At 46.4% G+C, this 26,441-nt stretch overlaps 1 protein-coding gene across 12 annotated transcripts in view; it reads right to left on the reverse strand.

The window, feature by feature from the left end:
• Positions 1-26,441, reverse strand: part of unc13a (unc-13 homolog A (C. elegans)) — a 45,615-nt gene that overhangs the window by 5,610 nt on the left and 13,564 nt on the right. For 2 of the 12 annotated variants that reach the window (XM_048251527.1, XM_048251534.1), the window contains 32 exons: positions 25,451-26,317; positions 25,072-25,165; positions 24,019-24,065; positions 23,546-23,624; positions 20,605-20,610; positions 20,291-20,365; positions 19,951-20,170; positions 19,445-19,672; positions 19,127-19,268; positions 18,635-18,804; positions 18,113-18,228; positions 17,579-17,742; positions 16,799-16,952; positions 16,249-16,317; positions 15,908-15,997; positions 15,029-15,163; positions 13,890-14,023; positions 13,705-13,790; positions 13,152-13,278; positions 12,712-12,808; positions 11,883-12,026; positions 11,389-11,475; positions 11,190-11,267; positions 10,933-11,021; positions 10,254-10,406; positions 9,598-9,721; positions 8,509-8,514; positions 6,045-6,074; positions 4,630-4,686; positions 4,240-4,320; positions 2,685-2,832; positions 1,191-1,247 (listed from right to left, as the gene is read on the reverse strand). In XM_048251527.1, the coding sequence (XP_048107484.1) occupies positions 1,191-1,247; positions 2,685-2,832; positions 4,240-4,320; positions 4,630-4,686; positions 6,045-6,074; positions 8,509-8,514; positions 9,598-9,721; positions 10,254-10,406; positions 10,933-11,021; positions 11,190-11,267; positions 11,389-11,475; positions 11,883-12,026; positions 12,712-12,808; positions 13,152-13,278; positions 13,705-13,790; positions 13,890-14,023; positions 15,029-15,163; positions 15,908-15,997; positions 16,249-16,317; positions 16,799-16,952; positions 17,579-17,742; positions 18,113-18,228; positions 18,635-18,804; positions 19,127-19,268; positions 19,445-19,672; positions 19,951-20,170; positions 20,291-20,365; positions 20,605-20,610; positions 23,546-23,624; positions 24,019-24,065; positions 25,072-25,165; positions 25,451-26,317 (4,154 nt within the window). The remainder of the gene's footprint in view (positions 1-1,190; positions 1,248-2,684; positions 2,833-4,239; positions 4,321-4,629; positions 4,687-6,044; positions 6,075-8,508; positions 8,515-9,597; positions 9,722-10,253; positions 10,407-10,932; positions 11,022-11,189; positions 11,268-11,388; positions 11,476-11,882; positions 12,027-12,711; positions 12,809-13,151; positions 13,279-13,704; positions 13,791-13,889; positions 14,024-15,028; positions 15,164-15,907; positions 15,998-16,248; positions 16,318-16,798; positions 16,953-17,578; positions 17,743-18,112; positions 18,229-18,634; positions 18,805-19,126; positions 19,269-19,444; positions 19,673-19,950; positions 20,171-20,290; positions 20,366-20,604; positions 20,611-23,545; positions 23,625-24,018; positions 24,066-25,071; positions 25,166-25,450; positions 26,318-26,441) is intronic. The other 10 variants (XM_048251536.1, XM_048251529.1, XM_048251538.1 and 7 more) reach the window with 6 other exon arrangements.

Raw genomic sequence — 26,441 nt, forward strand, 5'->3', positions numbered from 1 at the left:
AGCTGCTGACTCTGTGTGTGGGGTGTGTGTGTGTGTGTGTGTGTGTGTGTGTGTGTGTGTGTGTGTGTGTGTGTGTGTGTGTGTGAGAGAGAGAGAGAGAGAGAGAGAGAAAGAGAGACAGAGAGAGAGATAGAGAGAGAGAGATAGAGAGAGTGGAATAGAGGGTTTGTATGCTGGATGCGAGCTGATCTGTCATGACAGACACTGTTCCACCTGACCCAGGGGGATTCAGCTGACTGTGTGTGTTTGTGTGTGTGGGTGCTTGTGTGGTTGTGAGTGTGTGTTTGGGATATAGTTGTGTATGGCATATAGGTCTGTAGGTGTATTTCAGTGTGTGTGTGTGTGTGTGTGTGTGTGTGTGTGTGCTGAGCCCCTGTCATGTCCGGTAAGCCCTGCACTGCTGGAGGTGAGTGGCCTTGGGGCAGGAGATGGACAGACAGACTGACTGACCTGTATCTTCAAGGGGTCATGTGAGATGAGAGCAGCTCGGGGGGGGGACAGCCTGAGCCAAACAACCCCAGGACAGCCTGAACCATCACCCCAGGACAGCCTGAGCCAAACAACATTACTCTCACTCCTGGATCTCAGACACACACATACACACACACACACCACTCCACTTCCAAGACCTCTTGAAAGTCACAAAGAGCACAGCCATGCTCACAGATTATTTACAGTTTGTTTTGCTTCAGTCATTCAAACAACCCATTATTCTCACACACACACACACACACACACACACACACACACACACACACACACACACACACACACACACACACACACACACACACACATAGGTCCATGTCCATACTCCATACTCCATAATGAAGACTGCAGCTCCCATTCACCAAAGCCTCACACCTTTAAGTATACTCACCAAGTACCAAGTACACTCCACTATACTCACTCTTCAGTGCCCTCCACTCATACATACACACATCCCGTATGTATAGCCCAAGCACTCGCTCACACATGCAGGGCCGGTGAGGGTGGAGTTGGGGGTGGGGGGTAGGGACGTGTTATGCTCTTTAGAGTGGTGGGGGGGGGGTATGCAATGTGTTGGACATGCTATTGGGCTTATGCTTATGTGGATGAAGTAGGAGGAAGAGGAGGTAGAGGAAGGGGAGCAGGCCTGATCGTTGTGGGTCAGGCTCGTTGGGGCCTGTTTGTGGGCAGTGTTGACGTACCCTTCTCGGGGTAAACATCCTCGCTAGGGGTGAACCTCACCCCCTTCCCTCCATGGACTAGCGGATAGAGAGGGGAGGAGGAAGAGGAGGTAAAAAAAGAGAGAGAGAAAGAGAGGAGAGAAAGAAATTGATAAAGTACACAAACATATGATGGAGACACACAGAAAGTATAGGGAGCGAGAGAGAGAGATAGAGAGAGTGAGAGAGAGAGAGAAACAAACACAGTACAAGAAAGACAGACACAAAGCTCACAATATTCCACAAAATATTTGTTCCTTACAGTTGATGTTGCTCTTCGGCCTGTAATACATACCAAAACATGCTCTCTAGGTCTCAATAAAACCTGCTGTGACTTTTAGCCACACATTCTTCCTCTCCCTCTCTCTCTCTTACACTCTCTCTCTCACACACACACACCCACACACACGCACACACACATAGAGACTGATTACTTCTCCTCTTGTTTCTCTGAAGTGTGGTTAAGTATGTCAGACAAAAGAAGAGGTGACATTTATAGTAATTACATTGGCAGTGATCATTCATTAAATGGATTTTTCTGCCAGAGGCACTCTGTCTCACTGCAGCAACAGCAGCGGCACAGGAGCTGCCTTCCGAATGAGGAGAGAGAGAAAGAGACAGAGACAAAGAGAGAGAAAGAGAGAGATGGAGAGAGAGAGAGAGATAGGGAGAAAGGGGGGCATCACGATCCTCTCTCACGTCTTTACTGTTCGTCACACAGTTTCTGTCTGAGCTGATCAAACACAAAACTAAAGTAAACTCACGACCCCCATCACTGAGAGGCAACATCTCTCTGATGAAATTTTCATTAAAGACTCTGAATTGTGTGAGTGTTAGTGTAAGTGTGTGTGTGTTTGCATGTTTGTGTGTGTGTGTGTGTGTGTGTGTGTGTGTGTGTGTGTGTGTGTGTGTGTGTCTGTGTGTGTGTGTGTGTGTGTGTGTGGGAGGATGCCTGAGGAAGACCCAGTCGGGTCGAAACGTTGCAACACATTAAATATATGGGAGTTTTAGCAGAGTGCGGGCATTTCATTCCTTTGCAGTTCTAGTTCCATTTGCCCTGCACCTCACCGGTGGGGATGTGCACACCTCCACTACTACTCATTGTGTGGGAGGATGCAACATTATACATGTACACTACATGTAATATGTAAATGTATGTGTGTGTGTGTGTGTGTGTGTGTGTGTGTGTGTGTGTGTGCGCGTGTGTGTGTGTGTCGTTATACACATACACTATGTGCAGGAGTGTGCTATGTATGGAAAGAAGTGGAAGTCTACAGACGTGTGGGTATGTAGGCGCACATGTGAAATTACGTCAATGAGTGCACATGTGCTGAAGAGCTGTGTATAAGAAGGTGTTTATGTGTTTGTGCATTAACTTGCATTTCACATCAGCAGCAACAACACACTGGTAGAGAAAAGAAGGTGTGCGGGTGTTCAGGTGTGCGGGTGTTCAGGTGTGCGGGTGTTCAGGCGCACCTTGTGTGTTCTGTGACTGCACAAATGTCCTGATGAGTTTGTCGGTGGCCTGTGTGTAGAGGGACAGTGCGTAGTGCAGCGACAGCAGGTCGGGACTCTTCTCCAGGAACGTCTTCTTCAGACCTACTCCCCCAGCATGGAAGTATTGCTTTGAGAGAGAGAGAGAGAGAGAAACATCACACTTACACTGATTTCCTTACACTGACACGTTGCATCTAAAACATATGAAGAGCTCTTTTCCAAAACACTATCCACCATTTTATTGCATTTTCATAAATATATTTATTTTTTTATTTTTTTTCAAGTAGTTTCAGTGGAACTGTAATTGGGTTATTGTTAATTGATTTATCTTTACTCAATCAAAACACAACACAAACACAACTGCACTTTTATTGATAGTACCTGAAATACACAATTAAATAGCATGTCTTATTGTTTTCAAAAATGGACTTATAGCGTTTTGGAAAAGAGCTCTTCATATATACACTGCAACAAAACATCACAGAATACACTGTTTCAAGAGGTAATCTATTTCACACAGTCAGACAATAGGTTCAAAACATATCTCAACACTTCTATTTCACATTAGTCATAGTTTCACAAATAGTAAAAAAAAGTGTGATATTTAAAAAGAGCATACCAGTGTGCCAAAAAATATTCTTTGGATAAATGACCATTGCTATATTTACACCTATAGCTGTTACAATAACTCTATCATAAAACTTCCACGATACATTTCAGTAACTGGAAACTACTTAACTATGTGGCGAGCATTAGTGAACATAGCGCATAGTGAACACAGCTGGAAGGATCATTGGTGCTTCACTCCCCTCCCTGAAGGACATTTACACCACCCACCTCACCCGCAAGGCGACCAAAATTGTGAGTGATGCAAGTCACCCCGCTCACAATCTGTTTGATCTACTGCCCTCTGGGAAGAGGTACAGAAGCCTGCGCTCCCCAAGACTACCAGACTCACCAACAGCTTCATACACCAAGCTGTAAGGATGCTGAACTCTCTCCTCCTCCCCCCTCCACCCTCAGCTACATAACATCCTGGACATTGAACCCACAATGGCCGCCTGCACTACTCCACTTGCACACTTGAACACTTGCACACTTGTACACTTTACAACTTGGTGTTGTTGTCCTGAAAACACAACACTTCTGCTGCTCTTACATAACTTGCACCACTATGCCACTTTCTTTATTACTTAGGTCAAACAGAACTACCCAAGCCTTTTATTGGCCTGACTTTGCACTAGTATTTTATTGACTGTCTATGCACAATTTCAACCAAATTTTGCTGCTCTTATTTTTTTCATTATTATATGTGCCCTCTTATTTACTTATTTTACTTACTTTTTTTGTTTACTTGAATGTTATGTTTGTCTGTGGACTTAAATTGGTAAAATATGTCTTGTCTTCACCGTGGGATAGTGAGAAACGTAATTTCGATGTCTTTGTATGTCTGGAACATGTGAAGAAATTGACAATAAAGCTGACTTTGACTTTGACTTTGACTTTGACTTTGATTTACAATATCTTACTGTACCTTGATGGTGTCCAAGGCCAGCTCAATGACAGCACATTGCTTGGGAGACAGAGCCTTAGCCTCCTCGCGTACCATATGCTCCTGGACACAGACACAGACACACACACACACACACACACACACACACACACACACACACACACACACACACACACACACAAACACACACACACACACACACACACACACACACACACACACACACAAAAGAAACATCAGCTAACTCAGACAGAGACAGAGCTTTTGCGCTGTATAGAGTTTCTCTCTCAGGTCAGGGTTTGCTTGTTAAGGGCTGTGTGTTTTATGCTTAAGCAGCGCTCTGGGGCAAGTGAGTGTGTGAATGGAGAAGTGTGTTCTCATTAAGAGAGTGTGTGAGAGACATCAGGGTACCTTTAGTTTGGAGAGCTGACCCAGCTCCTTGGCAGCATTGAAGATGAGCTGGGTGCCCTGAGGGAGGGGGGAAGATAAGAGCAGACAAAAGAACAGAGAGAGAGAGAGAGAGAGAGACGGAGAGAGAGAGAGGCAAGAAAGTGAAAAAGAGGAATTACTTTTAGATGGAGCTGGGAGAGGCAGATGGGATTACAGAGACACAGAAGGCAGCAACAACTCCTTCCCAAAGCCACACACACACACACACACACACACACACACACGCACACACACACACACACACACACGCCTACTTGCAAACACACAGACACACACACATACATGCCTACTTGCACACACACACACACACACACACACACAGACCCACACAGACCCATACACAAATATATACCCAAACACAAGTCAGACGAGTACAGACATAGAGAAAGTCATATTCGAAATGCCATCTCCTTTTCATCAACAGCAGTCACCCTCCCACTCTCTCTTTCCCTATCGCTCTCTCTCTCTCTCACACACACACACAGACACACAGCAACACACCCCTCCCCTCTCAAACACACACCCACAAACAAACAAACAAACAAACGAAGAAACAAGATACAGTAGTCAACAGGAGTAATGCAGACCAGCATACCACAGAAGAGAGAGGAGAGTAGACAGACAACATTGGACAGGTCAATCCAACAGCTAAGCCCTCAGCCCCCCCAACCACACTATGGTGATATATCATGTATCTGTGAGCGCATGATACTGTCGTGTTTGGATATATCACTAAGTGATACAAGTTCGGGATCCTCAGCATCGCAACCAATCACTGTTCAGAGGGTCCCATCTTAACGGCTAGGATATGCTTCAAAACAGTCATTAATACCATTTGGAATATAACATAAGGGACATGTCTGAGACTGTTCTGGGAATACAATCATGGACGCTCAGTAGCTGCCCATAGATTACAGCCAGTTAACATGGCTGCCAAAGCAGACATGCAGCTACACTCTACCTTGGGGGGTATGTGCTTGTGTGCTATTTCAATCCTACAGTGCTCTGTCTTTTTGTCAACATTTGTGAGTGAGTGTGTGTGTTTGTGTGTGTGTGTGTGTGTGTGTGTTTGGGGACAGGAGGCAAGCAACTACATCTAAGGGGGATGGGGAAGTCCACGCACGACAGCACTAGCAGGGCTAGCTAGCATGACGCGATTTCGTGTAAAAAGAAAAGAAAAGAAAACAAAGGTGAGAAACGAACGCTTCCACCAATTCGTTTCCCCGTGAAGAGGGGGAGGCCGACTAACACAGAGGGGGGGGGTGGGTGGGAGGGGGGACATATGACGTGAAGTGATAGAGAGAGAGAACGAGGAGGAGGAAGAAGAGAGGAGAGACGACAGGACACACTGAGCGTTCAAGTGTTTGAAGTCTTACATCGGTGTGACAAGCCTGCTTCATTTTGCCCTGTGAAGAAATGACAGGTGTTAATGTTTTCAGGGGGGTGGTTCCTGCGAAAGACTGTGATTGGCTGGCTCTTCGCCTTATTGGCACAAGGGCTCACAGTCATAATCTTTCCAAGCCAACCAAACATGCTGTTTGCAATAAATATAAAAATGCATGTCTCTCATCTTCTGTCTTATTGTACATATGTTGGGGGAGCATTCACTATGGTTCTTTAGTGTTTGTTACTATCTGTGGAATCAGAATGCGTGCAATTGTGGGTCTATGAAGTCAACAGATTGTTGGAGTAAATTTGAAAGTGTAAACATTGGAACAGATTGACAGTTTGTAGTGTGTTTTCAGTCGCTTGATGGTCTTTTGGGGCCCCACCGTCGACTTCAATGCAACGCTGCAACTGTCGACTTCAAGGCACCTAATCCTAATCTAGTTCATTTGTGCATTTTGGTAAAGGGTTCTAAAGTATACTTTTGAACAGATGGAGAAACACAACGTATAAGTAAAAAACCGTCAGAATACATCTAAAACAGTAAATAAAAATTCAATGAAAATTATAAAAACAAATTAAAGCCAAATCAATAATACATGACATTTCCTTAAGATGAATAACAATGTTTACCTGTGCCTGAATGAGCAATCATAACCAATTCTAAAATGGCCGACGCACAAATCGACTCCACACGTACAGTACAATATTTGGCCACTGACCAGACACACATGAGACCGTTACCATCACCAGTATAAAACACAGCCCACTAAACCAGGACATATTGACACAGGCAGGAGACCTGCAGAAACACTCACTGGAGGGGGAGGCAGGGAGGGGGGATAACAGTCGAGCTGTGGTACAGTGCAGTAGTTTAGAGGCAAGCAACGGATCCACACGAAGGGGGGGTTGAGGGGTTTTGGGGGAGGAGGACGGGGGCACAGTTCAAACAGAACAAGAGGAGGAGGGGTGGGTGGGTGGGGGGGTACAGTAAGGGGAGGGAGGGGAAGTGCAGGCACACCAAGGGTGCCTCATCACCAGAATCACCCAGAGAGGAAGAATCCCGGCACACGATGCAAGAGATATAAATATATAGAGATATATATAAACAAGGCAACAGTGGGAGCGAAAGTGCCTCTTCCACCAAACAGGAAGTGTGGGGTACAGGGAGTAGAGTGGGATACAGAGAGAGAGAGAGAGAGAGAGAGAGATTCAGTGGGGGCACCAGATTGAGTGTTCTGGGCAGAGGAAGAGGAAGAGGATGAGGAAGAGGGCCTGGTCTGAGTCTGTCAGGAATGCACCATGCTGCTGTTTGCTTCAGACTGAAACAAAGATGGACAGAGCAGAGGAGAGGAGAAGAACGATGGACAAGTGAGAGACCAGGTGGATGGGGAGAGGGGAATGAGAGGGACAGTGAGAGGAGACAGATAGATAGATAGACAGATAGATAAATAGATAGATAGATAGACAGAGAGGAGACAGAAGAAAGGAGGAGATCGAAGAGAAAGAAGACAGGGAGAATACATAGAGGCAGATGTACGATAGCATCCGTTTTAGGGGGTATTTTGTTGCAAAAGACATGATCCTAAAAATGTGGTGTGGTATGTATAACCCAACTACATATTCTTGAAACCATTGGACAAAATGTGCTTTCCCTACTTATGCATATACATTAATGGAAGGATTCTGGGAAATTTCGGAGAGTTTTGGGTTTAATAACATGTGAGTCGTAATTTAGACTGCATGTTTGATGTGCGCACAGGGAAACAGTCCAGTAATAGCAGTAGCATTCCAAGCACTAGTTTTGCTCATTTGCTCCTTTTGGTTTGTCTTTGTATGCCTTGCCATCTCTTATTCATTTCATCCAATCTCCCTGTATGTGGTTGCTACAGCATTGATGTTTGTTATAGCTTGCCAAACAGGTCTATTTTTTAGAGCGGATGCAGATTTAGAGCCCTGTCTACTTCCTGGTCATTATGGTCAACTTTTGGTTTCTTTTCTCTGTTGGTCAGTGGTTCTGTGCTTCCTTTCCTGATTCCTTCCAGTTGCAAGTGTTAAGAGCGTTATGCCAAATTAAGAGTTAAAGGGTGGTGGCATGCTTTGCTTACTCGATCAGTTGTAGGTTAAGTAAATTCAGCGTAAAAGATTAAGTGTTTTGATATGTGTTGCTTATGCTATCAACTGTGGGTTAAGTTAGCTTGAGTTAGTAACATGTACTTTCTATGGACAGGCCAAGTATCATTTTTGCACTGTACTCTCTAAGATACATACATCTGTCCCAGAGAGAGCTGAAGGCAGAGAAAGAAGAGTGACAGAGACAGAGTGAGCAGAGGAGGGGATGGAGGGATGGGGCGGGGGGTGGGTATTTTGCAGCCACATATAGCAGGGGGGTCGACCACCTGGCACTAACGAACTGCGGACAGACAGACACACACGCAGGAGTGTCGTACTTACAATCATCTGTGGTGGAAGAGCAGTGGGAGCAGGATGTGATATCGGAGAGAAGGGTCAGTGAAGTCGTAAAGAGCCCCAGATCAGTCACAGCAGAATCAACACACACACAGGCACACAGGTAGGCCAGGTGGGCAGTGGGACTCCTTATGGGAACCCAGTGCACTGGCCCAGGACATGGGGAAAGCTAGCCTAGCCTCTCATTTAGTAACATAGCAGCTGGATCATAGCTAGGGAATGTGCCCTTGCAGGAACAAGGTTGACACTTAAATAAATAGGTTTGAGTTCACTGTGCCAAACTGTGCAATCTTCTAAAAGATTTTGTGAGTAGAACGATTTGGGGCTCTTTTTTTTGTAAAATGAAATAAAAAACAAATCAAAATGAAAACAGTTATATAAGGAAAAACAACAGAAATATTAGGCCAGTCTGTAATCCAGGCTGGTCTCTGATCGCACCTCAGCGTTGCATTCTGGGATATATTGATTGCAGGGTCCAATTGGATTAGTAATCCATTAAGAAATAGTGAATTTAAACTCATATGGACTAAGGAGGTGCTGAGAGCCCAGGTCTGGAGAACAGCCTTGAGCTGCAGACGGGTTAGGATGATATGGTGCACTCCCTTTTGCTTTCACTCGCGGTCCATTTCAATTTGGGAACGGAGGGGGATTTGGTTGGAGGGGGTCCGGATCATGAGCATATTGGGTCCGGACCATGAGCAGCATATTGCCTGTTCACATTTTGACAATTGAGGTTCAATTCATTTGAAAGAGCTACCCCAATCCATGCTATACTATACTGGTTTCAACACAGTGGCCTTCAGTTTCCACAGAATTGTCTAAATAACACATTATTACACATCAGGTATATAACATTGAGGGGTTTCACTTCATAATTACATACAAATGAATAATATAACACAATTAAACTAAAAACATAATACAAGTATCACAGCTTGAAATGCCTCTTTCAAGCTCCCACCAAACAATATGACTGGTGTATTTCAAGAGCTTTTGAGTGTCGTGACAGAGTAAATAAATAAATAAATACATGACTATGAGTGGGTTGCATTTAAAAGACAGGCGCTGTCTCACCGTCTGGTCGGTCAGTGGCGGCAACACGATGGTCTTCTCCATGGTGTTCATGACCAGCTTCCACAGTTCTTTCAGCACGCGCTTCAGGACCGTCTTCTCACAGATCTTAGCAAACAAAGACAGGCTGGGAAGGGGAGAGGGGAAGGAGAGACACAGTGATGCTGTCAAAACCCTGCAGGTGCATGTGTATGAGTGTGTATGAGTGTAGAGGAGGCAGAAGGAAGTCTTTACTCCAAGGCTTAGATACTGACATGAATCATGATTAATTTAAACAAGGTTTAATTGGAGGTAAATGCTTAATGAACTGAAAATGAACAAGATCTGACATGTCCACAAATATTTTTGCACCAAATAATATCAACTAAATAATTTGGTTCAAGACAATAATATAATATAATATAATATAATATAATATAATATAATATAATATAATATAATATAAATGAAAAAAAAAAAGATCCTGGATTTTCAATTTCATTTTTCTCAAAAGGGCACTTGGGCAAGTTAAGAGAGGGTGCTTTTAAGATTTTGGTACCATTTCGCAAAAGGAACTAAATTGCATTTCCCTTTTTCAAACATCTGCAGAAAAACCAACAAACAGCGAGGCAGTTGGTCTCTGTCTGTGTGTGTGTGTCTGTTTATCTCTGGGTGCTCACTTGCTGTCCAGGAACTCCATAATGGGCTGCAGCACGTTGTCGGCATCCTGGGCTACGCTGCTGCAGGCGCTGGCTGGCACGTTGCCCGTCCCCTTCACCTGGCCCAGGATATCGCCCATCTGCTTCACACACTCCTCAATGTGGGGCTGGAAGCTGAGAGAGCGGAGCAGAGCAGGGAGCGGAGGTGGAGAAAAGGTCACCCACTTCAGCTCCTTAGCATTGCATCGTTTAACTTTTACAGCGGCCATGAAATCACTATGGCACAGACAGTGAAAACACTATAAATCTGGAGCACTAGAGGAGCTCTACTGGCTGCAGAGTACTCATAAGACCATTGGCTGATATCAATACCATTTATGTGGTTTTGCTGCAAATGCTTTGTGTTTTTATTTTCCTTATTTTATCCCCTTTTCCTTGTGAAGTATGGCCAATTTAAAGCATACAGGGAAAGAAATCTATTGCTGCAGCATGATGTAACAATACCCAATGATTATAATCTCTCTATCATAATACACGTTTAGATGACTGATCAAAGAGTATAGAAGTAACTTCTATACTCTTTGGACTGATTGATTCCCGTCATTGGAACTGTTGGCTCATTGGTCAGTAAATTACATCCCTAAAGTACTCTATTTTCCACACAACTGGACATTCAGACGGAACAGTGGACACTGCTAACCCGGAGGCAAAGATTCTGCTTAGGTCGTCCATGACGTTGTTGAGTTTCACTTGTAGCTCCTTCAGGAAGTCGCTGGCCTCCACACAGAGCTGAAACACACACACATACAACACACTCATGAACATACACACTTTTCAAACACTAATACAAAAAAAAAGAGCTTCACACACTTCTGCAGCTGAAATCGCAATTGGATCAAAAGTGTTCTGCGGAGATATGTGTGTATGTGTGTGTGTAAGAGATATGTGCTTCCTTACATCTTTGCCGCCCATGGCTTCAAACATCTTCTCCAGTTGGACGCGTAGCTGCTGAATGTTGTTTATCAGGATGCATGGCTGGAGGAGAGGAGAGCAAAGGACAAAATCAGGCTGCTGGATGCAGGCCCTCAAGATGAATCTGTGACAAACATAGCTATGTGGAGAGCAGGGATAAGAAAGTTAAAGCTGGGATAGTTACCACATTGGCTCCTTTCTCTTTGCTGCAGTAATCGGGGAAGACCCTGGTGATGAAGTCAGCGTAGGAGAGCAGCACGTTGCTGATCGTCTGGGAAGGAAGAGACGGTCAATTGATCAGAAGTTATGACAAGCCTTGCAGAGGACAGAGTTAGGTAACTTTGTGGACTGGTTCCCCAAATTTAGATTAAGCCTTGGATTAAAAGAAGGCTTCAATGAAGATTTCCATTAAAAAAAGCTTTTAGCCTAAGACTAAATACATGGACTTCCATACATGGAAAACTGGCCCTTAGTGTTTTGGAAGTGGGTAAACAATCTTCTCTGTTTTTGCACCTATTCAAGCAAAAATCCCATTTATTTTGCTAGTATATGATAGTAATGTTTGCCATATATATTAAAAATAGCAATTTGACCAGTAAATGCTGGTCACAGCATAATTGTTAAGTACAGCACCCCACAGATCATGTCTAGGCATTGGATCAGACCGATGAGGGCTACCTTTGCGAAGCGTTTCATGTAGTTGCCCACGATCTGTGGGTCTGGACACTCCAGCTTCTTGATTATCTCAAAGCTCTGGTTGAGCTGTGAGAACACGTCCACCACGGAGCAGGAGAACAGAGCGTGCTCAGACGTCACCTGGAACTGTTGGGTGGGGGTCAAGGGAAGGCAGAGAGGGGTGTTAGAGGGGCCAATAAAACACACACACCACACACTCGCTCTCTCTCACACACATACACATACACACTCTCTCACACACACACACACACCCTGTTCATATGCACTCTCAGTCAGACCCCTTATGTAGAGGAAAGACACCCTCCATAAAACACACACACACAGATTCAGCCAGAATGGAGGCTATTTGCAAGCAGCCAGACAAGACACAAGCTGGTGGAGGTGAAGCAGCCTGTCCTGTCTGACTGTCTTGTCTAGTCTGCTCTGTGTGTCTGTGCGTAATTGGGCTGAGGTGAGGCTGTGGTGCTTCCCACAGGAGCTTCTGACTAACGAACTGAACCGCTCCCCCATTGGCTGTGGGCGCCAGCGGGCGCTCGGCCTCATTAATCACAGCCGCCGCTAACGTCCACCCTGGACCCAGACACCCCCAACCCTCCCACCCCTCTCACACATACACAGACACACACACACACACACACACACACACACACACACACTTCATCGCCCGCTCTGGGAATCCCTCATCAGACTCCTCGACTCTGCCACGTGGCTCCCTGGCAATTTCCCTTCTCTGGCAGGCTCCTTATGAATAGAACTGGAGTGAACAGGACAGGAGTGTGAACAGGAGTGGGCGAGGGTGAGCTGTAATTACCCCGTCCTTTTTGTCCCTCTCCAGGGCACCATGCAGGAAGTCTCTGGACACCTCCTCGTTCTCGTCCAGCCACTGAATGACAAAGGGCTCAAACCACCTGTGAAAACCGACATGGAGTTACCATAGACGGACTGCTAAAACTCATCAAACACCTCATTCAGACAAGAGACAGCCACAAACGGGCAGACGGGCAGGTCTGTTTGAGAAGAGGGACTGGGCAATTCAGCTGAGTGGAGAGGTCATTCCCATTGACCAAGAGTTCAGTGACACTGGCAGAAGCAGTTTGATTATATATGAGGTGGTGATGTGAAGAGTCAATGTGTGAGTGTGTGTGTGTATGTGTCTGTGTTTGTGTGTGTGTGTGTGTGTGTGTATCTGTGTGTGTGTGTGTGTGTGTGTGTGTGTGAAAATGTGCAATAGGACAGTGAGGAAGCACTCACGCTGGGTACTCTGGCACCCGGCTCTTGAAGAAAGGCAGGTCCTTGCAATACTCGTTGTACAGCCACTTCACTTTGAAGTGCAGGTTCATGTAGTCGGCGCTCTTACACAGACGATTCTTCTCGTGCTCTGCATTGGGGGGGTGGGGGGGGGGGGGGCAGGATCAGGACATTGATCTTAATTAAACAGAGACAGGGCTCAGAGGACTACGCCTTCGCTCTCAAAGCCTCAGTGCAGCTCAAAAACAAACAGATTTCTTCCCAGCAAATAATTAAAAAAAAACTCAAAATCACAAAGCCATCTGCACATGCCGTTTACCCATGAGCATTTAAACAACTTTTAAATAGACACTGAGATTGTGAGCATTCTGTGTGCACTGGTGGTAATATGTGTATATGTACATGTACCCTGTGTATGTGTGTGAGAGAGAGAGAGAGAGAGAGAGAGAGAGAGAGAGAGAGTGAGAGAGAGAGAGACAGAAAGAGAGAGAGAGAGAGAAGGAGTGATGATGGGTGTGTGGTTAAACTACATCTCATTCTATACAGCAGTACTCACCCTCCATGGCATACTTCATGTCCTGGGCAAACAGGTTCCACATGACCTCTGCACTGATCTTGCCCACATTCAGCTCCTGAGGAAACCTGCAGAGAGTCAGACAGACAGGCCACACGTGATGAGCAGAGGGGCTCTCCAGCATGCTAAGGCTAGGCTCTCATTGGACCACAGTAGAGGGCACTCACTGGTTAAGGCAGGGCGTGTACGAGTTCTTATCCTCTTCAATGATGGATACGATCAGGGTGATGAATTTGGACCAGAAGTCCAGGTTCTTGATGCTGGGGCCTTGCTCCTCAGGGGGGACCTCTGCTTTCTTTGCCTGCAGTCACCCACACACACACACACACACACACACACACACACACACACACACACGCACACACATGCGCTCACACACACTCACACACACACACACACATGCGCTCACACACACTCACACACACACACACACACACACACATGCGTCACACACACACACACACACACACACACACACACACACACACACACACACATCAGTCAGGACACAGCAGTTCTCCTCTAAGCTTATTAGCATGGAAGGAAGCTTGCAATAGCAGCACCTGCAACATCAGCCTCGGGAAGAACATAAAAACTCGCTGATGTGACATCAAAGTAGGGGGATGTGTGTAAAGTATTAGAGGGCTCAGATAAGAGAAGTAATATGATCTTGCAAAAGAGTTTTAAAAATATCCCCATCCCCCCAAGGCCACATGTTTAATTCAAAAGGAAACAGACTACAAGCGTTGGAGTGTCGGGGAGGGCAACTGAGAGCTTGATGCTCTAATGAGACATAAACAGTAGCAGAGCCCCTCAGCTAGTCTAAAGGATGACCCCAGGCATTAGTGGAGAGACCCTGGACATGGGTACTGATGACCTGCCCTCAGAGGTGGAAAACTCCAGCTTCAGTCCTGGCCCCAGCTGTGGCGCAACTGGCTGGGGCACCTGCACCGTATGCCGGCGACCCGGGTTCAATTCCCGCCCCGTGGTCCTTTCCGGATTCCACCCCTGCTCTCTCTCCCATTTGCTTCCTGTCACTCTCCACTGTCACTATCATTAAAGGCATAAAAAAGCCAAAAAAATATACTTAAAAAAAAAAAAGAAAGAAAGAAAGTAGAAGTCCTATAATATGTATTGATTCTACTTGTGCACTTAACTTGTCTGAAGAGTTGTGGTCATTAGAATCAGTGGGCTAAGTGATGGTTGCACCACCAAATTATGTGGTAGGTAGGTCTGAGTTTCCCACCTCTGCCAGCCCCAGACCAGCTGGCCACCCGACCCCCCACCCCCCTCAAAAATGGCTCACCGGATCGGTCTGGTACTCGCGGCTGTAGAGCTCGTGGCAGTTGTTGAATATGTACTCGTAGGTGGAGTTGAGGCAGGCCTTGACACAGTCCTTCACCACCTGGCTGGCCCTGGGGGGACTCTGCAGCTCCTGGACCTGAGGGGCAACACAGCAAACACAGGTTTCAACTTGGACCTCAGGAAACACTAAGGGCCGGTTATCAAGACAAGCATTAAAGTCTAATGAAGTCTATTAACTCACAGACTAACCACTCTTTTTCAATAAGATCTTAATTTAAAGTTCAGGACTAGGCTTTAGCCATGTCCAAGAAACTGGTCCTAAGAAATGTATGGAAAGAGAATAGGTGGGTTTACATGGACACTTTTGTTCCGATTAGAATTGGAAAAATAGATCAATCGGAATAAAAATGACACATATAAACACCTTGATCTGAATAAGTGTTGATCCGATTAGAATTTTAATCTGAATGAAAGAGGTGGTGTACTAATCATATTGCCTGCTATATCTTCTCAAGGTAAAGTAAAGCAACAACGGCTGTTCAAATCAAAGATTCTAGAGTGCCTGTAAGCACGTGATCAGAATAGAACGTACCCCATGTAAACAGACAGCACAGATTTTTTTTAATCAGAATAGTTTAATCGGATTAACAAAAAAAAGCCACCTATTGTTCCGCGTATAAGAATATAAAATCTGAAAGTATTTGAATAGGAAAAGAGAGAGTGAAAGAGAAGGGAAATATACTGTAAGACTGGTACAGAGAGGAGGAGAGAAAGAAATGGGGAGGAGGAGAGTAGAAGAGAGAGAATTGGGAAGGAGGAGAGAGTAGAAGAGAGAGAATTGGGGATGAGAGAGTAGAGAAGAGAGAATAGAGGAAGTAACCTTCATTCTGAAGAACGTGATGCTGGTGAGCAGATCTACGGTGGACTTCAGATCCTGGAGTCTCTCAGGGCTGCTGGCAGGGAAGTTATTCTGTGGCAAACACACACAAACAACAACAACTATAAGCAGAGGCAAGGCCACTGTAATAATGACCCTCCATAGTTTTCAGTCTGTTTAGACATTCCTTCTGCTATTATCGGTGACATCCAATGTGAGGTCAAGGGGCGTTCTCAATGCAGTGAGCCAATCATGCTAGCTGACTAGCAGCACATGTTTGCTTCTAACATTTTACAGGCCCAGAATGGGATACAATTTTGGGAACAAAGACAAGACAAATGTACCCGATACATGGAGAGGTCAATCCTCAGTGAATTGTGCAACTGGTCCAGGAGCTTCACAAACCGCTCTTTCTGTAGACACACACAATAAAAAAAGATATTAAACAAAAAGATGACATAATTGTGATACCATATATCATTTAACTGATTTAATGAAATGGCATTACATTCATCCCTTTTCCCCTGAGTCTTGATTCATTGTAAATGAATTAAGAAGCATTCTTGGAAAAAAGGAAAGAAGTCTAAATAACAACAACTTTGTGCAGAACTTTAAAGATTCCCCTTCTTGCATATGTTGCGAAGTTTGAGAATATCACGCTCCACAAGACAGACCCAAAAATAGCAAAATGGCAGCTGACACTAATTTGCTTCAATCAAATCAAAACACAGCGGGCCTTAATTTGCCTAACATGACACATTAAACCCCCTACTGCAGCGACCCTCTCAGCCTGCCCTTCCTGGCTGCCCATAGACCCCCCTGGTCAGTCCCTAGCTCTGCTGTGTTGAGTCACTGTTGGCTGGGAGGCCCATGGGCCCTGCCCAGGTTACCCACCCCGAAGTTGGAGGCAGCAAAGCGGTCTGAGGCTGAGACGTTGTTGGTGGCCTGGGTGGTGTGGGCGTAATAGGCGTTGATGTTGGCCAGCAGGGTGCTCATCACTGCCGGCACACCAGGGCACATGTACTTGGATGAGAGGCAGGCAAAGTGTCTGTGGTGCACAATACATACACACACATAATTAGAAAACACAAACACACACACCACACATAATTAGCAAACACACACACACACACCACACATAAAATAGAATAAAAAGAACCATATGGCGTCTCCTGTGTTTCTCCATATGTCTCTGTTTCATCTGCCTGGGACGACTCACGTGAGAGTGATCACCAGCAGCACGTTTCTATTTTTATCCCCTCTGACTGCAGGTGTAGCACGAGCAGCACGTTAGTTAAAGAAGGTCACAAGGTTTGTGTGCTTCCTCCAGTTATACAAGAACTAGGTCAAATTAGCACGGTCCATGTTTCAAACATTATACTGTGTGTCTGATGCTGTTTACGCATGACATGAGAATTAGAGAAGTAGGGCTGTTGTGTGAAATCTGATAGCAATGGGGTGTTTCTCAGCATCGGTGGCTGATGTGGAGATTAAGATGTGTGTGTGTGTGTGTGTGTGTGTGTGTGTGTGTGCATAGGTGTGGCTCACATGGAATGATAGAAAGACTCCACACCATAATACATGGCAAACATTGGTGTGTGTGTGTGTGTGTGTGTGTGTGTGTGTGTGTGTGTGTGTGTGTGTGTGTGTGTGTGTCAAATGGGGGGGACTCACGTCATGGCCTGATAGATGGACTCTACGCCATAGCGCATGGCAAACTCATCCACAATCTCCTGTGGCGTCTCCTCGTAGTACACCTTCCAGGCATCGTCCCCCTTGGCGTCGGGGATCTTGACCACGCCGCTGCTCTGGAGGTCTGTCACGTAGTGGAAGAGATTCTGGACAATAGGTGAGGTGAAGGGAGGTGAGGTGAGGACAGGAGAGGAGAGGAAAGGAGTGAGAGGAGAATTTTTGCTGAACTGGAAACTGGGTGAGTCACCCCTCTAATTAAGAATACACAGAAACAAAAACAAACATTCCCTATAACACACACACACACACACACGTTAAGTCCCTTTTCCACTCATATAAACACTGCAGAAAGCCTATTTGCACACATAGACACACACATACACACTCTCCCTCTGTCACACAGGCATAGAATGTACCCACACTCATATTATCAAAATCATTCTACACACACACAAACACACACACACATACACACAAACACACATACACAGGACAGAAAGACACACTGCTGCTGACCTCATGCAGGCACGTGTATTGCACATGATAGGGAGCCACGGTTTCCTCTCCCTTGATCTCCACACTGATGTGCATGCGGATGGCTCCCGACACGGCAGACTTGTCCGTACGCTTGTCTGCACACAGAATGACCAGAGAGGGATCACTTCAGCTGTAAACACACATCACTGCACCAGCTCCACACAGTCATGAATCAGTTCTACACTCCGACACACACACACACACAGTCATGAATCAGTTCTAGACTCCGGCACACACACACACACACACACACAATTATGAAACAGTTTTACACTCTGACTTGAATTGGCTAAACACACACACACACTATCTTCAAATACCAAAAAAGGTTGGTTGTCAGAAGTGCTTCGTCACTGATATGTCTCTCGAAACACACACACACACACAAAAGTCTTATTACACTTCATCCTCAGTTCTATACACACTCTTGAAAGAGTTCAATGGCTGTCCATCAAGCAGGTGTTCACTGTTCCATTATTCAGGTCAGGTGTAAACACTCACCAAGGTTGTACCAGACGTCCATCTCTCCGCTGAGGGTTCGCACCTCGATGATGGTCTGACCCAAAAAGTCATCGGACTCCCTCTTAAACTTCTGCTTCACTCGTGATTTGATGTCATCGTCCTCATCCCAAACTCGCACCTTTATACGATCTGAAGAGTTGTGGCACTCGCTGGAGACAAAGACAAAACGGAAACAAACTTGGCACAAAGCGAAATGTGACTTTGACCTCTGACCCCATGATCTTGAGTACCTAGTTCATCAAACTCTTATAGTGAAGTAAGTATCTCAGGTTTGATGAAGATCTTTCAACTGGAAAGCATCGAACTGGAAACGCATCGAACCACGCAGAGATGGATGACCAGAAAACAGTAGCAGAGGAGACATAATTACTGTCATTTAAGATGTGTAATAATATCTGTAATTGAGTCTACAGTGTGGCTCTCACTGTACTTTACACAACGACATTAGCGATACATGAATGGTATCCTTACAAGTTGAAGTTCTCCTCCCATACAGGGTTGAGGTTGCCATAGATGGTCTTGGTCCTCTTCTTGGTCTTGCCAACCTGCACTGTGACGTAGGGGTCGCTGGATCCTGTCTTGTCCTTAGCCTGAAGGCCCTGAGCACAAAGTACTGTGGGCAGAAAGAGAGAGAGAGAGAGAGGAAGGGAGAGAGAGTGTGGTGAACACTTGATATAACAGCTACACACATACATTCATACAGTAACTTTGAGACACATGTGTACCCTTCAATAAACTAGACTGAGAAGGACAAGTGAAATGAAAGCAGGCCTCTTGAGGAAGCGTCACCTGTGATGCTAATCTTGGCTGACCACTTGGACGTGCCGTCGAGGACGCTCTGCTTGATCTGTTTCATGTGGGTCACGTGGGTGGACTTTGGCATGCCAAACACGTCCTGAATCAGTTCGAAGATCTCCGGCTTGTTCCGCTCACGGATCTTCATGCGGTCCTTCAGAACCATGATGATGTTCTGGGTCCGGTCCTCTGCACCGTGCTTGGAGCTTTTCTCTGCAGCTCCTGCATTGTGTGTGTGTGTGTGTGTGTGTGTGTTTGTTGTGTGTGAGAAAGGACAGAAAGACAGAGAGAGAGAGAGCAGGAGAGAAAGAGAGAGAGAGAGACAAAAAGTACCAACAGTACACAACACGGAGAAAGGGGAAACATAAAAGAGTGAGACAAAGTATTTGAAGTACAATCAGTAAAGGCAGTAAAAACCAACATCAAAGAGATGTAATTGAGAAACGCTGTGAAAGATGAGCTCGGGATCAGGCGCTTGGTGAGACGAACGAGGCCCTTACTCTGCAGACAGTCTGCATTGAGCAGTTCCTGGCACTTCTCGTGGCACTTGACCCCGCACTCGGTGCAGCGCATGCCCTGACGGGCGATACCCCACAGCAGGCCCTCGCACTCGTAGCAGTAGGTAGGCGTGGTGGCCGTCCACACCTCAAAGTTGTGTGGCGTGGTGCAGGAGATGGGGTAGATCAGAGCCTGCAGCGTCTTCTTGTACACGTGGCTCTTCTGCAGAGGGGGATGGAGCGAGAGGAACTGGTCAGGAAATACTCTGGGAAATACTCAAGAAATTTGTGTGTGTGTGTGTGTGTGTGTGTGTTGTCAGAAATAACAACAACAATAACTCACAAGTTCCTCGTTGTTTAGTGTACTGGAGGCCATGGCTGATGTTATCCCGGCCTTACGTGAGTTCTGTACTAGAGACTGGGGAAGAGACAGAGATGAAGTCAGAAAGGAGATGTTTAATTTTACTGGAAAAGTACTAAATCACCTTTTCATGTCTGTAGCAGTTTCCAGCAGTAGAAGTGTCCATTAGAAGTATGGCTTAAAAACTGTAGGTAATCTGTAGTTGTTGTAATGTAATAAATGGTCATGTAAGGGGTAACTTTTGCATCAGGGGACAGCTAGGAAGATGTAGAGAACCTGACAGTGAGAGTACTCACCATAGCCTGTGTTGTTACGGGTAGGACCAAGCATGAGGAACACAACACAGAACATCCCATGTTAGAAAAAGCACAACAGAGTTAAGGGCCGTTCACACAAGGAACGATAACCATATCGATAACTATAACCATAACAATAACCAGTCCACACTGACCAACGATGAACAAAGTCTTCTCCTTGTGTTAATGAATGTGATGACTAAAATGTGATGGGTTCTGATTGGCTGTTAGCTTTTTATCATTCTCAAATCGCTCTGATCGTGATCCTCAACAATATTGTTATAGTTATCGTTCTTGGTGTGAACGGCCCTTTACGCCAACATAGCACAGTAGGTCATTCAAACTGTTTATCTAGGGGTAATAAACTTCAATACTACGCTCTTGTATATAATGATATAGACCTATAATCTTGTATGTTTTTGATACATGGTGGCTCTTCGTATGCTTGTGTGGTATGCGTTGGTCACTGGGGGAAATGTCCACATTTAATGACAGCTTTATAACACACTGACATTGTGCAGGGATGAGAACAAAGATCCCCAAGGACTTGTACAGAGACGTTTTCCGAGAAACAGCCACAGCCTGGAGAAAGAAGCCGAGTAAGATAGAAACGGGAGGGGCCGAGAGATCGAGGAGATAGCAAACAAGCAGTGAAGGATGTGTGTGTGTGTGTGTGTGTGTGTGTGTTTGTGTGCGTGTGTGTGTGTCTGTCTGTGTCTGTGTGTGTGTGTGTGTGTGTGTGTGTGTGTTTGTGTGCATGTGCATTTGTGTGTGTGTGTGAGGGGTGGGGGTGTGAGGGCTGGGGCGCTGCTGGATCTGAACATTTTGTTTTCAGAGACGAATTGTGTTTGGCACACATTTAAATTCAGATCCAGTCAGCATATCGCCTAGATGAGTGAGACTGGAGTCAGTTCGCCAGCAGCACCTGCCACTAAGCTGGATTAGCAGAGAAAGCAGCAAACTGTTTGAAGGAGTACGGTAGTTTCACATCTCCCCTCACCATTCGGATGGCTCACACACAGGCAAGGGAGAGAGGGAGAGAGATAGAGATGTTTCTGTTGTTTGTGTGTGTGTGTGTGTGTGTGTGTGTGTGTGTGCGTATATGTATGTGTATTTGTATGTGTGTGTGTATGTGCATATGTATGTGTATTTGTATGTATGTGTGTGTGTGTGTGTGTGTGTGTGTGTGTGTGTGTGTGTGTGTGCGTGTGTGTGTGTGTCTTTCTGTCTGTCTGTGTGTGTTTGTGTGTATGCTTGGCTAACAGGCCTCTCTCTCTCTCTCTCTGGCCCCCTACCAGATGGATCCAGCTGGACTCGTGTGGGTTCTGAGGAGCCTGGCGAGCGTCTGATGAAGCCCAGATGCTATCACCAGGCAGACATTCACCCGCCGCCCGCCACGGTGCTTCTCTGTGCGCCGGTGCGGCATCTATCGGCGCCACCGCCACCGCTGCTCTCCACCACAAACCCATTACCGCACCAGCCATGCTTGCCAAAATGAGTTTTCATCCCGCAGATGAGAATTCACGTTTCCTTATCCAGAGCAGCCGCGGTGCTGCTGAGGAGGAAATGATGAATCGTGTTATGTGTGTGAGTGTGTGGGTGTGTGACTGTGTGTGTGTGTGTGTGGTTGGCGGGGGGCAGTACGTTGGTGGGTGCGCGGGGGGGTGGGGGCTGGGGCGGCTGGGGGTTAAGGGTCCTGACAGTGAATGGAACAGATGAGATGCTCTGAGACAAAAGATGGTAGGTGTGATGTGTGGTGCTGATTCTGTAAAACACAACACAAACACAAAACAGTGAGAGGGACTAGTGGGAGAGAGAGAAAAGGAGAGAAACAGAAAGGAGAAGGAAAGAAAAGAGAGAAAAGGAGGATGGAGAGAAGAGAGATAGAGTAAGAGGGAGAGAGGCTGACTGGATTGACGTGCCCTTGGAGGGGAGCGAGGTCTTCCTGCGACAGCTTGGCTGCTTCCTTGTTCCTCTCTCTCTTTCTCTCTCTCTCCATCTCCCCCTCTCTCCGCCCTGGGTGCCAGTCACTAAGGCTCTGAGTCACTCGCCATGGCAACCACTAATTTCAGTGGGCCCCGGGTGTGTGTATGTGGGGCGGGGGGACCGTGGAGGTGCAGAAGCAGTGATGGACGACCCATTTCACTGGCCTTGCCACACATGTATCGAGAACCACTTCAACATTTATCAACGTGGAAGCTGGGCTTTGTAGTTTCTAAAGTAAAGACATGCAAGTGTGTTTCATGGCTTTCATCACCTCTGCCTACTTTTTCCAAAGTTTTGATTTATTGTATCGATTTGTGTGTTTTCACAGTCAGAGCTGTGTTCTTTGACAACATCAATACGTCTGAAAACTAAAATACCCAAGGAGGGCTATGCTCACTTCTCTCAGCAGGGCATCTACAGCATGTCTGCATGGTTGTAAAAAATGGTTGTAAAAAAGAAAACCTTTTTCCTATTTTATTTTAGTAAAAAAAACAAAAACCTGACAAACTGCAAGGCCACTGAGGAAATCAATATGCATAACCTGAGAAATCTGGAGCAGGATGAGGTGTGTGTGTGTGGGGGGTGAGTGGGAGGAACGCAGAGCCGGAATCAATCTAATGAGTGTGTGGAGAGACGTCTCCGCACAAGGAACTGAGCTGCTTTGGAACAATCAGGTTGAGCTCTGTGAGAGGAGATGTAGCCAAGGCTCCGGTAATGGACTACGGAGACGGACTCACCATGGAAGTAAATGACCGTAGCCAGCGTAGTGTAGTGTGCTCAAAAGACATTGTGATATTATAGTGTTAAATCGAGGGACCGAGAACGTGAGGACAACACAGTCAAGGAATCAAGTACTGAAGTCTGAAGTAAACTAAAGACTGCACTCCAGTCTTGACGCACCAAGAGTGTGTAGAAAGGGTGTTTGTGAAGTGTGTGTACAGGTGTTTGGACTCACCAGGTCCCTGACAAGCGGCATGGCTTTCCTCTTGCGTAGGTCTGGCATGCTGTCTATGCTGTATAGAGCCCCACCAAGCCTGAAAACAACAGCAGGCCAGTGTAACCATACGTACAAACTGACAACAGATGAGCAACATAAGCAGAGAATGCTAAGCATCTATATTTCAAATATGAAACTGTCTATGTAATTATACTAATTACTAACTAATTATTGTAGTTAGTAGTGTTGATTTTAAATATATTGTCCTTTCACTTCATTAAAAACTTAATAACAGCAAGTAACACAATATTTTCTTTTAATATCTTTACATATTTATATATATATTTATATATATATATATATATATATATATTTATATATTTAAATATATTTAATATTTTCTAATCACTTTTATCTGGAAGAGCAGAATTACTGTTATGCCAACATGCTTCACTATGTTCCTGCAGGGGGGGAGGGGGGTGCTTACTTACCCTGCCTGTATGCATAAAGACTGGATCCCAGTAGTCTCCCCTCGGGCCTGTGGAGGGGGTGGGGGAGGAGGATATGTCAGAGAGGATGCAGCGCAGGTGAAAAGCAGACAGACACACCCTTACACACTCAGCCCAAGACAGCTGTGTGTCCATTAAACCCGCCACACACACACTCGCTACTTCCTGTGTGTTTTAATGCCTGAGCCATTAGATCAGATGAGAGAGTGCGTACCAGACGCAGAAAGAGTCAGAGTGGACGTCAGAGCAGCGCCACGGCACCCGGGACTTTCTCATTGACGTCAGAAGCAGGGATCGGCGTCTCGGACCACATTATCCAAACGGATTTGTAAGTGATCTTATCGCTATTATCGGCCCCCTAATTCTATCTTCTGTGCCTCCGGATCGCTGTTCTTCTCCAAGCTCTCTGTGAGACATGTCGCACACACACTATTCTGACGAGTCACTGGGTCTAGAGTTTATGCACCACTTGCACACACACACACACACACACGCAGACACATCACTCTGACGAGTATATGCACCAGTCATACAAACATACACACACACACACACACACTCATGCACACACCCCACCCACCTTTCCGAGGGTTCCGGCAGTGGCCAGTCATGGGGTAACATGGCGGCTGCCGCCATAAGAATGACAAACAACTGAAGAGAAAAGAACACGAGGTGGAGGACACACAGAAAGAAAAATTAACCAAACCAAAAACATACAACAACAACAACAACAACAACAACAACAACAACCCACACTGTGTGTAGACATTTAATTAAACAAAGGAAGGAAGGGAAACTGAAGGAAATGATAAGACATGAAATATATGAATGATAATAAAATGTGAAGAAATAAAAATATAAAAAATTAAAAAAAGAACTGAACTGAAACAGTAAAAAAAAAAAACCCTCAAACAAACATGAAGCCCTAGAAGAAGGTTATAGACTCCTGAACAGTTAATAGCAAACTGCTGCTGCAAAATGCTATGTGTGTGTGTGTGTGTCAGTTTGTGTGTGTATGGGGGGGTCAGCGCTCACCTGCTGAAGCTGCAGGCGGACCTTACTGAAGAGCCGCAGCCAGTTCTCTTTGGGGGTGCGCTTGGGCATGGGAACCAGAGGCTCCACAGGTGCACTGTGGACAAGGTGGCGTTAGCATCCACTATTCCAGGAAGCACTTCATATTCTAGACGGATATCACATAGAGATGACTACTATATTATCTCTAATTATATGAAAATGTGTATGTAGATTATTGGTTCATGAAGAGATGTTGTGCAGTGGATCTGCTGAACTGATAAAGCTAGCTCAACTGATCTCTGCCCAACTCATCACTGGTGTTATACTGAGGAGTAGAATACATGTGGCACAACTCCAAAACATGCATATGGCCGGTGCAGGAGGGAAACTGAATGTTCACCTGTCAGGTGGGGCTTCTGTACTTTCGGGGTGGGCACAGGTCTGGTCAGGCGTGGCAGTGGGGGGCATCTCGCTGAAGGGCAGGGGCTCCTCCATGGAGAGGGGCTCGTCTGTGGGCAGGGGCTTGACCGCTGGCTCCGAGGGCAGGCCAGAGAAGGGGGCGGGGGCAAAGGGCAGGGGCTCTGCCTCGGGCGGCTGAAGCAAGCCGGCGATGGAGGAGGAGACGTGCGTTTTGGCGAAGGCGTCCTGGTACGCCTCCAGTGGCGCCGTCTGGCTCTGGGTCTGGCTGATGCCGGGGGGCTGGAAGGGGGGCTGCTGCTGGGCCTGTGGGGGCTGGTCGTGGAGGAGCGAAGCCTGCTTCTCCAGCGGCGGCCGGGCCGAGGGGGCCAGCGAGTCGGCCGTGGTCAGCGCGGGGGCCGCGCTGGTCGGGGTGGGCGTGTAGGGCGGCTCCTGGTCCTCGCTAAGAGTGCTGTCCAGCGGGTACATCTCCACCTCCTCCTCGTAGGGCATCTCCTCTTCGTCCTCGTAGCGGTAGTCCTCCTCGCCCTGGTCCTCGTAATCGTAGTGTCCGCCGTCGGGCTCCTCCTCATCGTACACCGCTCCCTCCTCGCCGCCATCCTTCACGTAGCTGCCCTCATCGCTGTACGCCTCGTCCCGCTGCACCCCTTCCTCCTCCTCCTCGGGGTCCCAGCCCGGCGACTCCTTGCCGTAGCTGACGGACGAGTGGCACGAGTGGTACGAGTCGTTCTCATCGTAGAACTCGGAGCCGCGGAGGCTCTCGCCGTCCTCGGGACCGAACTCCTCGCTCAGCTGGGAGCTGCCGCGACTCAGCTCGCCCGACGACGCATAGCGGCTGCTGCCCGTAGGGCTGTCAGGATGGGGCAAACAGGGACACAGTTAGTCAACACACACACACACACACACACACACACACACACACAGAAAGTTCCAGTAAACAGTAAGGTGACACTGTTGTAGAAGCCACAAAAGCA

This window comes from Alosa alosa, chromosome 9 (assembly GCF_017589495.1).
Source record: "Alosa alosa isolate M-15738 ecotype Scorff River chromosome 9, AALO_Geno_1.1, whole genome shotgun sequence".
NCBI lineage: Eukaryota > Metazoa > Chordata > Actinopteri > Clupeiformes > Clupeidae > Alosa > Alosa alosa.